The following is a 17,211-nucleotide window of genomic DNA, read 5'->3' on the forward strand; positions in this document are numbered from 1 at the left end:
GCAAGATTCTTCTCTCTGCACTTACTGAAATGGAGAATAAAAAACTAGAAGACTTCCATCTAGACTTGGTCAAGGCATTTATTTCAATTTTATTTTTTTAAAGATAATTGTAAGATAATTTTTTAAAATAGAGATGGGGGGGGGGTCTCGCTATATTGCCCAGGCTGCTCTTGAACTCCTGGACTCAAGTCATCCTCCCACCTCAGCCTCCCAAAGTGCTGGATTACAAGCATGAACCACCACACCTGACCTTGGTTAAGGCATTTTTTAGGTAATCATTTAAACCTGTTTCTTGCTCTGTGAATTTGGATAATTGTATTTATATTTTCACACCTGTTCACCCTCCCCTCCAGGACCTATGGCCCTGTTTGGGCTTTTGATCATTTCCCAATCCAGCATCTCTCTGAGCTCTTTCTACTTGTACTCTCAGGCTGTCCCTGACCCTTATCAATGCCACTTTTTCTTCTGCCCAATGCCTCTTCCCTATGTTGTTGTTTCCATAGGAAACATAGTGAGTCTGCCTAAGACCATTTTTCTTCCTGCTACGTGCTGCGCCTGCGTGACTTTCTCGTGAACTAGTGTTCTCTACGCTGAATAGGCCTAAGAGCTGCCTTTAGTCTTTTTAGTCCTCGTCTCTGTTACAGACCATAGTTCTATATTTTTCTTACAACAAAGGTCTGTAAGTTCTACCCTATGGGGGAATATATATATGTATATACGTATATACATGTATACATATGTATACGTATATACATGTATACATATACGTATATACATATATATACACATATATATGTGTATATATGTGTGTATATATTCCTCAAGTCTGTTCACTCTTGTCTCTTCATCCTGCCCTACTCTACACATCTCTTAGTGAGGCTGTCTCAGTGGCCTTTGATTATGTCCCTACATCTTCTCTCTACATCTATCAATCTCATTCCAACTTTCCTTTTTTTTTTTTTTTTTTTTTGAGACAGAGCCTAACTTTGTCACCCAGGCTGGAGTGCGGTGGCGCAATCTCAGCTCACTGCAACCTCCACCTCCTGGGTTCAAGCAATTCTCCTGCCTCAGCCTCCTGAGTAACTGGAACTATAGGCATGTGCCAGCATATCCAGCTAATTTTTGTATTTTTAGTAGAGACAGGGTTTCACCATGTTGGCCAGGATGGTCTCAATCTCTTGACCTCATGATCCACCCACCTCAGCCTCCCAAAGTGCTGAGATTACAGGCATGAGCCACCGTGCCCGGCCTGTTCAACTTTCTAAAACACAAATATGGGCAACTCATGCCCATGAGTTAAAACTGCCAGTGCAACTGTTTGCCAAAAAAAATATGCAAACACTCAGCATTGTGTGAGGCCTTCCCCGATCTCCCTCCCAGCCTCATCTGCCACCTCAGGCCCTCCACTCAAACCCAGTCACTCTGAGCTTCTCCCTCATCCTATTACCAATCTCAGTGGTCTTAAACTGGCTATACTTTCTACCTGAAATATCCTTCCTTACCTTCTCTGCTTATCCAAATTCCACTGTTCCTTCACAAGCTAACTCTAATGCCTTAGACCTTAAAGCTTTCTTACGTGGCTTTTCCTCCATTTGAGCTCCTGCCACTCTTTGTTCTCGGGCTAGCACCTCACAGCACTGGCCCCCTATGTTGTAACTGGTCATGTGATTGTCCGGCTCCCCAAAGACAGTGGCAGTTCCCTGAAAGCTGGGACAAGATTTTGTTTATCTTTGTGCTCACCCAGTATTGTTTGTGCCCGTAAATCCCCGTCACCTGATGGAACGGATGTCTGCCCTATATCTCAAGGCTTTGTTATAAACTCAAATGAAAGGGTATTTGTGAAAGAACAGTGTGAACTAAACTACAAACATAGGAATGCCGAGTCTCCCGGACTGGCCCTCTGGACTCAATATCAGCACTTGGGGGTGAATGAAGAAGATGCGTCATTCCTGGGGAAGCAGATTTGCTGTTGACTAATAAAGACCATTTAATTGGAGTGGGGCCAACAAAAGCCTAATTGTCTTTTGTAGCCTGTTTCTATTTTGTGTTCCATTTCTGCAAATAATATTTGATATAGACATTTAAAATTATTTCTAATAGGCTATCTCATAAAATTATCCAAATAACTAATATAAAAGATTCAGGGCCAGGTGAGGTGGCTCAGGCCTGTAATCCCAGAACTTTGGGAAGCCAAGGCAGGAAGATTGCTTGAGCTCAGTCTGGGTAACATAGTGAGACCCCATCTCTACAAAGTATCAAAAATTTAGCTGGGCGTGGTGGTGCTTGCCTATAGTAGCTAATCTCGAGGCTGAGGCGACAGGGTTGCTAGAGTTCGGGAGGTCAAGGCTGCAGTGAGCCATGATCACACCACTACACTTCAGCCTGGGTAACAGAGCGAGACCCTGTCTCAAAATAAATAAAATATTCAGCCTACAGGAACAAAAAATATAATGGGGATCAAACAGATTTTAGAACATGAAATGACTTTTTTGGACAGTTGTTGAGCCTGTATGAGAGTTCTAATGGTGAGGGGTAGGGTGGGGGGTTACTAAAATGCCAGCAATGAACCCAGGACTGCCTAGGAGTCTGAACAGCAAGAAAGTTGGGTAAAACATGGAGGCCAACTTCAGGATTATCTGTTTGAACTGGGAAATTAACATGGATGTAGATGTCCTTAGCAAAGTGCTACAACTAGGATTTGCCAGGTTTGGCAAAAAATAAATAAAGATTAAAATTAAAATTAAAAATGCAAGATATCCAAATAGTGCAGGGAACATGCTTATGCTACAAAATTATTTGTTGTTTTTCTGAAAATCAAAGTTAATGGGACATCCCATATTTTATCTGGAAAACCAAGCTATAACCCAAATGACTTTAACAACTTTGAACCTGATGTTATTGACAGGATGGGGCTCTGGGGCATTTTGGAGAAAGAATTGAGGAAGATTAGCATGGACTCTTCTTGCTGTAAACAACCGAGTATTTTAGGGCCACAGTGAAACTGGTGGTAGATTGCCATCTAGTGGAAAGATATTAGTAGTGAAAGCTAAAATTGGAGGACTAGACAGATTTTTTATTTTTTTTTTTTTATTTTTATTTTTTTCTGGAGTTTGCCAGAAAGGATTCTGGTCTGGCCAACTGCAAAGTCCTGAGGTTGCACTGTTAAAGGAGGAGGACATGGGTGGTGGGGAGGGAGGGTAGGAAGCAGATGGAATAGGAGCAAGGCTGAAATGCTCTGGAGTTTTTATATAATATTAGCCATTTTTTGCAGTTTTCTTCTGCCTGCAAATCTGATCAATATGTTTTACATATTTTATAATCAAATCATTAATAAATTAGTAAACAGAATATAGGTCAGCACAGGACATTTTGGTACTCCTCTTTGAAAATACTCCATTAATGGGTACTTCTTTTTTTTGTATAGACGGTTAAACTAGCTACAAATCTTCCTAAACTGTGTTATCATCCCATACCATCCTTTACTGTCTCCCTCAAGGATTTTAGGAATAAAACTCCTGTATGATTCAATAAAATCAAAACCATATTCTCTGTATAGCACTCTGATAATATAACATTCTTGTAAACCTGAATATATAACAAATGAGATAGACTAGTTTGGAACACCTGTTGTCTTTCCTGGTTATTTTTTACCTGAGTGTTCATAAGCCATTTTTCAAGAATCTCATAGACTTCCATAAGATTTTACATTAAATTTATTGTCCTTTAGTTTCGACAGATCAAGCCATTGGAAATTAGGATATCTGCCTCTAGTAAGTCTTAGAAACCCTCTCTTGTCCTGTACTAGAAAGAATATAGGATGATTTAAAAGTTGTAAGGCTCCAATTTGGGTTTTTAAGTTCATCTATTTTTTTTTTTTTTTTTTGGTCCAACTCTGCTTTTTTTTTTTTTTTTTTTTTTTTTTTTAAAGACAGAGTCTCGCCCTGTTGCCCAGGCTGAAGGGCAATGGCATGATCTTGGCTCACTGCAACCTCTGCCTCCCGGGTTCAAGCAATTCTCCTGCCTCAGCCTCCTGAGTAGCTGTGATTACAGGCACGTGCCACCATGCCCAGCTAATTTCTGTATTTTTAGTAGAGATGGGATTTCACCATGTTGGCCAGGTGAACTCCTGATCTTGTGATCTGCCTGCCTCGGCCTCCCAAAGTGCTGGGATTACAGGCATGAGCCACCGCGCCCGGCCCAACTCTTTTAATTTCTAGAATATTTTCATTTCTTTGGGAAGATAGTCTGAAACAAAACTCAAGTGCATCTGCTGTGTCTGTATTGCATGTTGACATTATGATGTCTGCCTGCAGGAGCATATTTCTCTTTTCTCTCTCCTTCCTGTCCCAAGTTTGGTTTTATTATTATGATTGCTAGTGTTACTGTTCATATTGGTCTTCAGCATGCTCGCAGAGTGGAGTTTCTTCCAGGCTTCTCACTTTGAGATACCGTCTTTGGAATTCCAGCGTGTGCTTTCTTTTAACTTTTGCATTTTTTCAACCTTTTCAAGATCCAAGCTTGCCTGTGTAGCCACATTGTCACCTTTTGGATGACTTCCTTTGTCGCTGGTTGTAACGATGAGTGATTATATCTTTAGAATTTTGTTTCTGATAGTTCCACATCACTTTGAGCCATCCTCAGGTGGAAGAATATTGCGCTCAATATTGGGCTAAAATTAACAAAATGAAACTGAACAAGCCATATAAGTCTCTGTATATTTAGATTAGAAATGTCAATTCTCCAAGTGCAAAATAAGGAGGGTGCACTGCCTTTAAAACAGCTTCTATTTAAATGACCTAGAGGTCATAGTTTTGGACCAAGAATGTGAACCAGCTGCACAAAAATGCTAATCTGTTTTTAATAGAGACACCATTTGTAGAGTATCCTATTTAATGGAGATGACAGCTGTACTAAAGTGTTGACCAGACCACATTCAAAGTAGACTTCATTTCCGACACCACTCCTAAAAGGAACATGGGCAAACTCACATTTATTTGAAAAGAGGTGTCCAGGGTGGCAAAGAGCCTGGAGCCCGAGCCCCATGAGGGCTAGCAGACAGAGCTCCCACCATCGCCTGTAGAAGGCAAAGCTTTTGTAATAGGAATGATATACAGTCCCTTAGATTTGTGATTTATTTTTTGTAGCTCTTGGAAAACAAAACCCAGATCCATCAAACAAGATATTGGTTTATTTCTAGTAGAACAATTTTATAATAAAGCTGTTCAAAAATTCCACAGGCTCTTGTGTAAGGCAGTTAGCCCCAAGCCCCAGACCCTCCAGTGGGGAAACGATACTGAATGGTGCCCCATCAACGGTGGCTAGAAGAGGTTCCTGCAAGTCAGGAGCTTGGGTTTTTTCTTTCACCCCTAAGTTACTATGCTTCTAAGATGTTTTCACCATTTTCTCTTTGTTTAGTGTTTGTTTTTAATTCTCAGCTAACTCATTTTATTTTTAGTATACTATTAGATCAATACTTTCTATCCAAGAGTTGCATGTAAGGACAGATATCAAAGTTGATTTCCCTTCACTTGGTGTTAGATGCTGTATTTGCTCCATGCAGAGGTGCTACTAATCATTGAATAGCGGGAGCACGAACCAATGGAGATCTGGAGGAGAAAATATCCAGCCACCATGTAGGCTTTGAAAGCAACAGAACGCACTGGGGGTTAATGGAAAGAGCAGTTACAGTCTTCCATCTGTTTTCCCCTATGTCTGTTTTTAGGCTGTTCGTTTCATGAGCCTCATGAGACAGAATGTGAAAATAAATAGAGATATATAAATACATACTTTTAAAAACTCAGTTATCAGTTATGCATCATAAAACCTTTCATAATTTAACAAATACATATCCTAATCCCTAAATTAAGGATACTGAAACCTGGCTATTACAATCTCCATCACATACCAGCCAAGTCGACCCTCTGGTTTTCTCCTGACTTCTGCCCCTCTGGTGGATTTCTGCATCCTCTAAGACATTTTCTCATTGGCTTGCACTTACCTATTGCTTTAATCCATCTCTCTAATCCCTAAACACTCCTCTTCTTTATTACTCTTCTTTATTAGGAGAACATTGATCTTTATAACTATTTACTGACTTTCCCCCTTTTCATATTCATCTTCCTGTCCCTTCAGCTTTCTCTGCCTTTTTTTTTTTTTTTTTTTTTTTTTTTTTTTTTTTTTTTTGAGATGGAATCTAGCTCTGTCTCCCAGGCTGGAGAGCAAGTGGCACGATCTCAACTCACTGCAAGCTCCACCTCCTGGGTTTACGCCATTCTCCTGCCTCAGCCTCCCGAGTAGCTGGGACTACAGGCGCACACCACCATGCCTGGCTTTTTTTTTTTTTTTAGTAGAGACGGGGTTTCACCATGTTAACCAGGATCGTCTTGATCTCCTGACCTCATGATCCGCCCTTCTCGGCCTCCCAAAGTGCTGGGATTACAGGTGTGAGCCACCCGCGCCCGGCCTTTCACTGCTCTTTTTGAATTCCACTTCCTGATTCATGTGTCATCTCCTGTCTCTCCCAACCCCTGGCCTTTTTCCTTTGTTCCCCTCCTAACCTGTTCTTTCCCACTTTAGACCCTTCAGGTCCCTTTCCTCTAGTCTCCAGATCTGTGCCTTACCTTTTCTCCTCTGTTTAAATGTATTTTAGGACAGATTTTCTTCTGTGGTTATCTTTCTTTCATCACCCAGTCAACGTTTTGCTACTTCTTAGACCTACTGTCTTCACCCTTTATTCATCTTTCTGGTCCTTTTCAGTCCCATCTCTCCCATCTCCCAGGCACCACCCATTTCTCTTTTTATACAAATTGGTTGTGTACCCTCCTTCTTATGCTCCCTTTAGCCCTTAACATCCTAAAGCAGGATCTCAAGCATAGAACCAATAAGGTCTAACTGATGTTTCTTCCTTCGTTGCCTAATTTGTCATTTGCCTAATTTGACTCACCACCAGAGGACAGAAGGAAGCTATTCAAGTTCAATGTGGATGCAGAATCACTCTGTGCAATGGAACGGGAGGCTAGTACATCCTCACTCAGTGTCCATTCCTTCCTGAGCTCCTGACCCCTCATGCAGACATCTAGGGAGCATTCTCCATCTTTGGTTGTCTCTTGTTCCCTCCTCTTCCCACATCTCAACCTATAACCAAACCTCCCTAGATTAGCACCCAACCTCAAATGGTAATCATCAACAAATGCAGGAGGTAAAATTGCAGTCTATGGGGGAGAGTTAAGCATGAAATGGTTGGTGATCATTTTAGGGGGGTGATCTCCCAAGGCGCTTAGTGAAGTATCTTTTGGTGCCTCTGCAGGCTGGGGTGGGAGAGACAGAAAAGATTGTGGACCCTTCATTCTGGCCCAGTAAGGTCTGGGCCATTACAGTCTGGGGATGCTGTCATGTCCTCCTGTGCGGGAGAGAACTGTCTACTTGCTATCCTCGGAGTGCTCCTTGGGCCCCCCTCAACACACACACTCAAAAGAGCTGTGGGAAAGTAAGTCATCGTTCACAATCCTAGAGAAGTGACCTCACATATTCTCAGGCTTCTCTTGTGATCCTGTCCCTACAGGGCCCAACTTCCAGAGAAAGGCCCAGACTCAGATTTGCTCAGGGTCAGTCATGGGTTTGGGAATAGAATATGGTTACATGTTGGGACTGAAGGAAAAGCCCCAGATGCCCAGTTCCTTCTTCAGTGGGAGAGACGGGCCCAGGGAAGAGGCCCTCCATGTGGTCCTGCCCAGTGGTGCCCACCTGAGAATGGCATCCAATAACTGCTCAGCCAAGTGGAATAAAAGGAAGAAAATGGAGCTCTTCATTAGTGTGAGCGTGGAGACACATCACTGAGACACATAACCACAGAGAAAACCCCAGGACGGACTAGTTTACTGCTTATGGTGGACACTCCAGCTCATTTGTCAAGCAAGGGTAGGAAACAAACAAAAACACCTGATACAACATTCAGAAGTAACACAGGCCACCTGCTTCCTTCAGGACCCCCACACGGAGTGTGAAGAAAAGGGAAGGGCCAGCCCTCTTTCTTCCTTCTCATATCAGCAAGACGAGCCTACACAGGGGAAACATCTGACTCTCCCCTCAGTCTACAGAGTCCACACTCTTTCCCAAACCTCCAACCCCTGTCCTCTCAGCGGGCCTAATCCTGTCCCACCAAGCAGCCTCTTTTCACTCTTTGACCCCCCAACTAGGGGACATGGCTATTCTTGTCATCCCCTCTGGCCTCCTCCAGTGCTGAGGGCTGATCCAGGGAAGCAGCTGGCGGTTCCTCTTTTGCCTTGCTGAGTAAGAGCCCAGTCCCTGGTCTGGCCCCTTCAGGCAGCCAGGAGAGAGCTGATGAAGGCTGCCTGCCCAGAGCCTGGGTGCAGGGAGCTGGAAATAGATCAGGAAAGTAGCCATCCCCTCCTGGGGGATGCCCTGGAGCTTGCGGGCAGAACGGACCAGGGAAGGGCAGCTCTGGCAAACAGGGGTCACTCCAGGAGGCTGTGCCTGTGGGGTCAGAGGGTGTAGGATTACCAGACAGGACCGACAGTATCAACTATCATTAACTGTGTTCTACAACAGATCCCCCCGTGCCCCAACACACACAGACGCAGCTTAGGACCTCAGTGCAAGTCTTCCACCCTTAGGACACAGGCTCCAGCACTCAAGGTCCTGTGGTATAGTAACATTGACACAAAGCAAACCATGGATCAGGCCAAAGCTGTTTCATACACGCAACAAGGAGACCAGGAACCACCTGATCTTTTCTCCCCTTCTGCTGGAATCTAGTTTTAATATGATAGATGTTTCTGGGATTTCAGAGGTCCGAGTGGCCCAGCAGAATATTAGCTGCCATCTACTCTAAGCCAAGTATTTTCACTCCTGTTGTTTATAATCCTCACCAAATCCCTCCCTGACATAGAACTGTGAGTCCCATTTCAGAGTCCCAGAAACTGAGACTTAGGAGAGCTAGTAACTGGCTGAGCTGGATTTCAAACCTGTTTTCCTAATGCCAGACTCCAGAGTTCTCTGCTAGCTCTCCCTGTGCTCTGCAGCCTCTGCAGAATTCGAGGGAGAAGAGCTTCATAGACCGAAGGTTTTATTCACCACGCATGACCTGCCTCAGTCTACCCTCCAGATAACGTGGCTCTTTGTCCCCTCCCACCCACCTTCCTCAATCCCAAGGGGACCTTCTCTCCCAGCCCCAACTCACCCATATTCCCAGCAGGGGGCTGCATCAGGATCTGCCCTGAGGAGGCACCTGGGCAATAGCCCTGTGACGTGCCCCCGCTGGGGCCACAGGGAAATGTAAACAGAGAGTCTTCGGGCGGTGGAAGTGTCAGCGAACTGGGCATGGAGAAGGGGAAAGTGGGGAGGTAGGGAAACTTGGGCTGAGGGGACTGGAAAAGTGGGGGCTGTGGAGCCTGGGAGAACTGGAAGGGTCCTGGCTGGTTGCTCTGTTGGTAATCCTGGGGCTCCAGCTCTTCCAAATATGAACAGTGGGGTGGCAGGGTGATGCTGCAAGGACAGGGGGAACAGCTGGTGAGGTGCAGGGGTGGAGGAGCTCCCCATTCCTACTACAGTAGCTGAGTCCCTTCCTCTCAACTCCTTCTCATCTCCATGGTGACCCCAGCCTTGCAAGGCTGCTGCAGCTGCCTCTTCTCCTGCCTCCTGCTCCTAGCATCTTGCCCTTGTTTCTGCTCTATTGCTGTGATCCCCTAGGCCATTCCCCAGATCCCCTTATCTCTTTCATCCCCAACTCCTGTACTACTCTGTGCTCCCCTCAGTTAACCCTCTTCTCTCTCAGGGTCTATCTTCTCTCCATGTACACCCCCACCCCCGCCCAGATAACTCGACTGACCTACCCCCCGTAGGTTCCTTACCTTGTCCCCCAGGACCCACAGGGGCCATCCTTGTTGCTGCTGTCACTGCCAGCAATGTCCATCAGCAGTGGCATCAGTTGGGGTGTGTGGACAGGGCCAAGGGGGAAAGGAAGGTCGGCCCTTCGCACAGGTGGGGGGCTGAAGAGTGGGGGGGTCACCACCCTCTGAGCACCCTCACTGTGTTGGGTGGGGGCCAAAGTCTGGTCAGAAGTCAGCAGCATGGGGGGCTCTAGGAGCAGAAAGCAAAGAGGGGCTATAAAGGTAAGGGAAATGGGAGGCATGTTTGGCATTGCTGAATGGTAGACACAAGACATGCCAGGTCCCCCTGAATAGGCCCTGCTGGCCGAAACACTGGAGGACTCTGGTCACTCCCACCTCCATCAAACAAGGTCCATCTTCACTATCTTTAGTTGCCATTTTCCCCCAGCTCTGAAGGTGGGAGCTCACCTGGAAAGGTATCCAGAGGGGACTCCTGAGGGAAAGGGTCAGGCTTTGGCTCCATGGGCACAGCAGGTAGGAGCTCAGCTGCAGAGCTGGAGGCAGGAAGAATGAAGACTGTAGCTTTGGTGGTCTCTGGATTTGCCCAGGCGATCATTGCCAGGAGAGACACCAATTCCTAAACTCTGCCTCCTACAGAGCATTGGCAACTTCCCAATCCCATGGCAGCCAAAATCCCTGTAAATCTTAGCTGGCAACCCCAGGACTCATGCCTAGCCTTCCAATGCTCTCCTTCTAGACCCTCAGGATCCCAGCTTGGACCCCACTTCTACCCACAGGGATGATACAGAAAGAGGAGGAATTCTGACCTGCATTGACTGCTGGCAGGGCCAGGGGCTGCAGCATTGTCCTTGTTTTCTTTCCCATTCAGTTTCTCCATTTTTCGCCACTTGGCCCGGCGATTCTGGAACCACACCTACGGGGGAAAGGTGCTTGAAGAACTGGAGAAGAGGGGCAGAGACTCAGGCTTAGGTCCTGTCTGTTGCACAAGGAGCTACGGGACTTTGGAAGGTCACTCCAGCACTCTGCTTCTGAGGCCTCTGTCAGGCTGGTTTTATCAAAAGTCTGCAGTGCCTTCTCCTAATGCTCTCAGGCTGTGGCACTCTGGAAACAGTCAGGGACACAGCCACTTCTGAAGCCTCAATTCAGCTTCTACCCAGGCTGCCCCTAAGCACTCACTCTGCAATTCAAGAGTTTCAATGGTGGGCCCTCCACCAATCCACCCTGCCACCAGGGAGCCGGCCCCCTTTACCATGATGCGCTGGGGAGTCACCCCCACCGTCTGGGCAATCTCTCGGCGTTTATCACTGTCAGGATAGTGGTCTTCTTGGAATATCCTCTCTAGCTCCTCCAGCTGATCTGAAAGAAGAAGAAACTTGTGTGAAGAGGACAAATGCCAGTGACAGGCAGGCAAAGAGAAAGAGAGATGCTCACCAAGTATCTCTAACAGATGGGGCCACTGCCCCTAACCCAACACTTTCCCAAAGCCTTTTTCCTATTGGGCTGGGCCTTCTCACTCTTGGGTGCTATAGCCGAGAGCGGTATGTTTACCTTCCTTACTTTTCTACCCTGGTCATTTTCTGTTTTTCTTTTTTAGATGGAGTCTCACTCTGTCGCCCAGGCTGGAGTGCAGTGGCACAATCTCACCTCATTGCAACCTCTGTCTCCCGGGTTTAAGCGATTCCCCTGCTTCAACCTACCAAAGAGCTGGGATTACAGGCACAGGCCACCACATCTGGCTAATGTTTGTATTTTTAGTAGAGGCAGGGTTTCACCATGATGGCCAGGCTGGTCTCCAACTCCTGAATTCAGGTAATCCACCTGCCTCGGCCTCCCAAACTGCTGGGATTACAGGCATGAGCCACTGTGCCCAGCTCCAACCTCATTTTCTGATGTGATAACCCAACCTTCCCTCTGAGGGTCAGAGATAGTGGCACTACCACGGCCCAAGAGAGAATCCGGGACGAAGTGACATACAAACTAACCACATCCCTCGGGTCTCCTGGGGGTAGATTCTTCGCACAGCCCCACTTTTTCCCAGGATGATCCCAGATCTCTTCAGTTTCCTCTCTTTAGGGACTTACCTGAGCGGTATAGGGTTCGTGTCTTTTTCTTAAGTTGGCAAGTCACTTCCGGGGGCCCCTGCTTCTGGTCTCTGTTTTGGTTGCTCTGTGCCAATGTACTGAGGAGATTGGCCAGGTGGCAGGGCCCCCGGCCTGACCCACAGGGCACTGGGTTGTGTGTGGTACGGGCTGAGTTAGGGGCACCAGGAGATGATGTTGGGGCCAATCCCGTGGCGTTAGGCTTTTTCTGCTTCCCAGGGGCTGGAGAATAGGACCTCTTTCCTGTCTTCACCTCGCCCACCGGGAGGGAGCAATCTTCCCCCGGCACCTGGGGCCTGGAGCGGGCTACCGTTCTGTCTTTGTGGAGAGCCCTGGAGCGGGGGGGCGGGCACGGTCTCCCAGCATCAGCCCCAGTGGCTTCTCCAGAGACTGCTGGCGGCCTCTTCTCTCCTGAGATGGTGCAGGAGGGTGGCGGTTCCTCACTCTGAGTGTCCTGAGCATGAGGGGCTGAGCCCCGGAGCAGTTCCTCCTCCCGGGGTCTGGCAGCCAGGGCCTTCTCTGCAGCTTCCTGGCCTGTGGGGAGCCAACATCCACTGACCTTAGCATCAGGGAGAAGGAAGAACTGGCCAAGAGGAAATGTTGCTTCCTGCTCTGCAGACGGTTTGATCTTAAGCTTTAATTTGTCTACCTATCAAATGGGGTAATAATTCCACACTTACCTTCCTAGCTTGACTCTTGTGAGGATTAAATCAGATAACCCAACTTCTTTCAAAAATCTAGACAAATGCATGCAATTCTGAGAAGGCCTTAGTTCATGGTATCTCCTAATTTGGGAGTGTTCACTCCCTGTGAGTTCCCTTTTTCCCAGACACCAGGGGTATGAGTTTGAGGGACTGTTCAGGTATCTCCAAGGGATCATGTTGGGGCTAGGGGTGGACCAGGAAGACAAAGAGAAACAGATTGACAGGGATCCTGCTTCTCCCAAGGCGAGATGCTATTCCTGCTGCATCATTATTAACACAGGCATTATTGCTTGGAAATGGGACAAGGCAGGATTCGATCATCTCCAGCAGCTGAGGCAAGAACATCAAAAGAGATAACAGGGACAACCATGGAACTCTGTCTCTGCCAACCCTACTCAGCCCCATACAGGCCCCCCCACCAACCACCACCCAGCATGTCCATTTCCTCCCGCTCCCTGCAAAGCAGAATCTCAGTCTCTGGTCAACCTCTTTTTCGAGTAAGGAAACCCAGCTAGAACTAAAAACCCTACCACTTATCCCTAAAGCTTGGCTTCCTTTCTTTGAGCTGACTGATGCATCGGGAGCTTACCATGTTCCAGGCATGGCACTAAGCACCTTTCAAAGATTAGCACAGTGCATATTTAACCTCTGCGAGAACGGCACTGCTAATAATCCCTTCTAACAGATGAAGGAATGAGGATGACACAGCAATGTGTCCAGGATCACACAGCACCCTGAGCACATACTCTGTGTACTTAATCACGACATGGAGTCCTTCCTGGGGCCATCAAATGGTCCCCCCACTTTCACCTCCCAACTGACTCATAACCCCAAGAACCCTGAGCTCAGGGAGCTGCTTTATCATTTCCAACTAAATTGGAACATTTGTAATGAATGCTTAGTAACGACTAAGCTATTGTTACATTAATGAAAATTGCATGAGATAGGTCTTAAGGAGTAACTTTTTTGTTGTTGTTGTTGGTTTTGTTTTGCTTTGTTTTTTTGAGATGGAGTCTCACTCTGTCACCCAGGCTGGAGTGCAATGGTGAGATTCTGGCTCACTGCAAACTTGGCCCCCTGGGTTCAAGCGATTCTCGTGCCTCTGGCTCCCGAGTAGCCGGGATTACTGGTGTGTGCCACCACACCCAGCTAATTTTTGTATTTTTAGTAGAGATGGGGTTTTGCCATGTTGGCCAGGCTGGTCTCCAACTCCTGACCTCAGGTAATCCACCAGCCTCGGCCTCCCAAAGTGCTGGGATTACAAGCATGAGCCACCGCGCCTGGCTGTAGGAATGATTTTCTAAGAGAGTGTCAAGGAAGAAGGTCATGGTCAAGGGTGCCGTTCCAAGTCCCTTCCTAGGACACAGGCTGGACCCGACTTGCATGAGAGGGTCTGGGCTGGTGAAGAGGACGAGCAGGCCTCTATGGAGAGAAGGGACAAAGCTGGCTGGTGGTGTGGGGAAGCAGGGACAAATTTGTTTTACAGCATTTTAGGAAAGCTTGTACTGTAGCAAAAAGCCTGGTACCCAGCACTGTGGGTGCTCCGTAAGCACTTGTCCTATGGGAGTGATGTGCCCTTGTAAGAAGGGGACGGGTGTCAGGCCCCAGACTGGAAGGGTCCTGGGGCTCCCAGGGTTCTCTCCCCAGGGCGTTGGGAGATTGGAGGCGGGGGGATGGGTTGCAAACCCAAAGCTCAGGGGCAGTGAGGTCGGCCTCCTCCCACCCTACCCCACCGACTCCACCCGGCCCTCGGCCTACTGAAGCTCTTAGGTCGGCTAACACTGAACTGGTGATCACAGGCCTCCCCCCTCCCACAGCCCCCAAAGCCTGACCCCCTCGCAGGACAGGGTCTCCACACTCACCCCGCGGTCCCTGGCAGGCATCCTCTGTGGGTTCCATGGCCTGGACTCCCGCCGCCGCGGCCGGCCGTGATGCACAGGCGCGGCCTAATGAAGCCTCACCGGGCGGGCAGGTGTGCAGCCCGCACGGGCCGGGCCGGGCCGGGGGAGCCGCAGCCCGAGGCTGCTCCCCCTCACCCCCACCCCCAGGGCGAGGCCGGCCCGGGAGGCTCGGCTGGGGCAGCTGCGAGGGCGGGGAGGACCCGGGCCTAGGCGCCGCCTGCTCGGCTCCCCCGAGCCAGGAGCCCAGGCCCAGGTGCGGATCTCCTCCAGCCGGCCCCTCCCGCGGCGGGGCTGTAGGGCGAGGCTGGGGCGAGGGACGGGAGCGAGGCTACCCGGTGGTCTTCAGGGGGCTGGGCCCAGCCGTGGGGCTCACCCACACCCTAGGGAGGACTCAGTCCTGGATCGTGGCCAAAGCGCTTCCCTGTGGACTGCGGAAGGCGATTTCTAGAGCCACTCCTCAAAGGGAAAGCGCTGGGTTGCCCAAATCCCATGCTAGGGCCCCTCCAAGCCTCAGTATTAAAGAGTTCAAAGTCCCCTTCCTGATTTTGTTTGTTTTTGGTTTTGAGACGGAGTCTCGCTCTGTCGCCCAGGCTGGAGTGCAGTGGCGAGATCTCAGCTCACTGCAACCTCCGCCTCCCAGGTTCAAGCAATTCTCCTGCCTCAGCCTCCTGAGTAGCTGGGATTACAGGCGCCGCCACCATGCCCGGCTAATTTTTGTATTTTTAGAAGAGACGGGGTTTCACCACGTTGGCCAGGCTGGACTAGAACTCCTGACTTCAAGTTAACCTCCCGCCTCGGCCTCCCAACGTGCTGGGATTACAGGCGTGAGCCACGGCGCTGGGTCCCTGTACTGATCTGAGGGCCTCCAGCGCACAGGGGCTGCACCAGATGACGACGAAGGAGCTGAAAGAGCCACAGACTCCGTAGATTGGGTGCAGTCCACAGAGGAAATTCAGGTACAGTCAGAGGCGGCCCTGCCAGGGACGGTGTGGTCGCTGTGTTCCCATCCATTTGATGTTTCGATTTTATTCTCTGAAAATAGAAGGGACTTTCTATAGGGTAGATCTCACGGCGGGGGGTGTGTGGGGGGGGAGGAGCCTTATGATTCCTAGTTCACGGAATGTTTCTTACCATCTTTATACAAGCAAAATCAGAATTTAAAAATTCTTGCCTCTTCTCCTGAGCGGGGAGGGGTAGAAAGTGGGAGGGCTGGTCAGATAGAAACAGGTGCTTGGAGCTGGGTGGGGAGCGGGCGGCCTGGAACAGAATCCAGGTGTTTTGCTTTAAGGATTTAAAAGACTTTGGACACCACGTGCTTTCATGCTGAAATCAGCTGTGGGTACATTTTCCTATTCCTTTAATTGCCTTAAGGGGCTTGGCCTACACATGTGGACTTTGGAGGATTGTGAGAGATTTAGTTCTTTCTGAAACACAAAAATGTAAACTAACTTCGAATATGATCAAGACTTCAGGCATCCCCTGTTTCATTCCATGCCTTCCATAACGTGGACAGCCTCTGTTTTATGAGGCGTTCAGGCAGATGGGGCCCAGTTTCTCTGCTAGAAATGAAGCATTCCAGGACAAGTGAGCAAGGAGTTGTGGGGCACTGACGTTGCTTCCAGGAACATTTGATGATGAAAAATCAGGACCATTTGGTGGTGACATGGTAAATGGAACCCAGGCACGTCCTTGCTCACAGAAGCTTACCGGTGGAGGGGAGATCATCAAATGATCATGTCAGGATAGTGTGGTCAGTGGTGAGTTAGAAGTATGAAAGGCTATGGAGTATGAAAGTATGGAGCATGGAGGAGCAGGAACCCCTTCTATACTAGGATGGAAGCTTCTTGCAGAAGGCAACACGTGGGCTATGAGCTGTGGAGTTTACCTCATCACAGTCCCGCTTAAAACCTGACAGTGACCCCTGACTGCCAGCATGAATGCCAAGCTCTGAGATCTGGATCTTTCCCCTGGATCCTCAGCTCCCCTGTGTTACCCACCCTGGTATTTCAGTGGTGTTGTGTTTGTCTTTTTTGGCTTAATGTTTCTCAAAGAATGTTCTTAAAACCCCCTGGATCAGAATTTCTTAGGGAATTTGTTTAAAATGGGGGTTCCAATCCCCAGAAATCGTAATTGGCTGGTCCAAGGAGGTACCCAGAAACATCCATTTGAAGCCCCTCAGGTAATTTTTGTACATTGCAGAGTTTGAGACACTTTTAGACTTTGCAAAAACAAAGTCAGTTAAAACTATCCTGTGGATAGGAGTAGGGGCAAGGGATGGTAGGCGCCTGTGTGGGGAAAGGAAATGACCTTTTGTCCTTTACCGAGGTGTCTACTGCAGTGAGAAGTGGGGTGCAATTAATTTCTTAACAGATTATCCTATCACATTAAACTGAAAATAACTCATCCTTCTCTGCCATCGTTTATGTTGTATTTCCTCTCTCTCTAACTGACTCCTCTCTGCCAGGGTGAAGGTCAGAAAGCAAAGATCCAAATTCCCCATAGGCTATATGGCACCCTTCCACAAACTGTGAAATATACAGGTTCTAACTCTGCAATAGATTGGCATAGGGACTTAGGGAATTTAAAATATTGACATTTTTCCAACTGGGCACAGTGGCTCATGCCTGTAATCCCAGCG

The 17,211-nt window shown here is 48.2% G+C and overlaps 1 protein-coding gene across 1 annotated transcript; it reads right to left on the reverse strand.

The window, feature by feature from the left end:
- Positions 1–7,873: 7,873 nt before the first annotated feature.
- Positions 7,874–14,571, reverse strand: NOBOX (NOBOX oogenesis homeobox). The gene is made up of 8 exons (XM_077998194.1): positions 14,431–14,571; positions 11,951–12,617; positions 11,023–11,225; positions 10,676–10,782; positions 10,317–10,402; positions 9,870–10,098; positions 9,200–9,504; positions 7,874–8,493 (listed from the first exon to the last, which is right to left on the reverse strand). Exons 1-8 carry the CDS (start codon positions 14,569–14,571, stop codon positions 8,192–8,194), a joined length of 2,040 nt encoding a protein of 679 aa, XP_077854320.1. The 3' UTR covers positions 7,874–8,191.
- Between the last annotated feature and the right edge of the window lie 2,640 nt (positions 14,572–17,211).

Source organism: Macaca mulatta, chromosome 3 (assembly GCF_049350105.2).
Source record: "Macaca mulatta isolate MMU2019108-1 chromosome 3, T2T-MMU8v2.0, whole genome shotgun sequence".
NCBI lineage: Eukaryota > Metazoa > Chordata > Mammalia > Primates > Cercopithecidae > Macaca > Macaca mulatta.

Excerpts from the sequence above, each read along its gene's own strand:
- NOBOX (XM_077998194.1), bottom strand. The coding sequence starts at position 14,571 with ATGGAACCCACAGAGGATGCCTGCCAGGGACCGCGGGGTGAGTGTGGA. Across the intron at positions 10,783-11,022 it reads AGTGCTTAGGGGCAGCCTGG|GTGTGGTTCCAGAATCGCCG; the intron begins GTAGAAGCTGAA and ends TTTCCCCCGTAG. Across the intron at positions 9,505-9,869 it reads TGTGGGTCCTGGGGGACAAG|CATCACCCTGCCACCCCACT; the intron begins GTAAGGAACCTA and ends CTGTCCTTGCAG.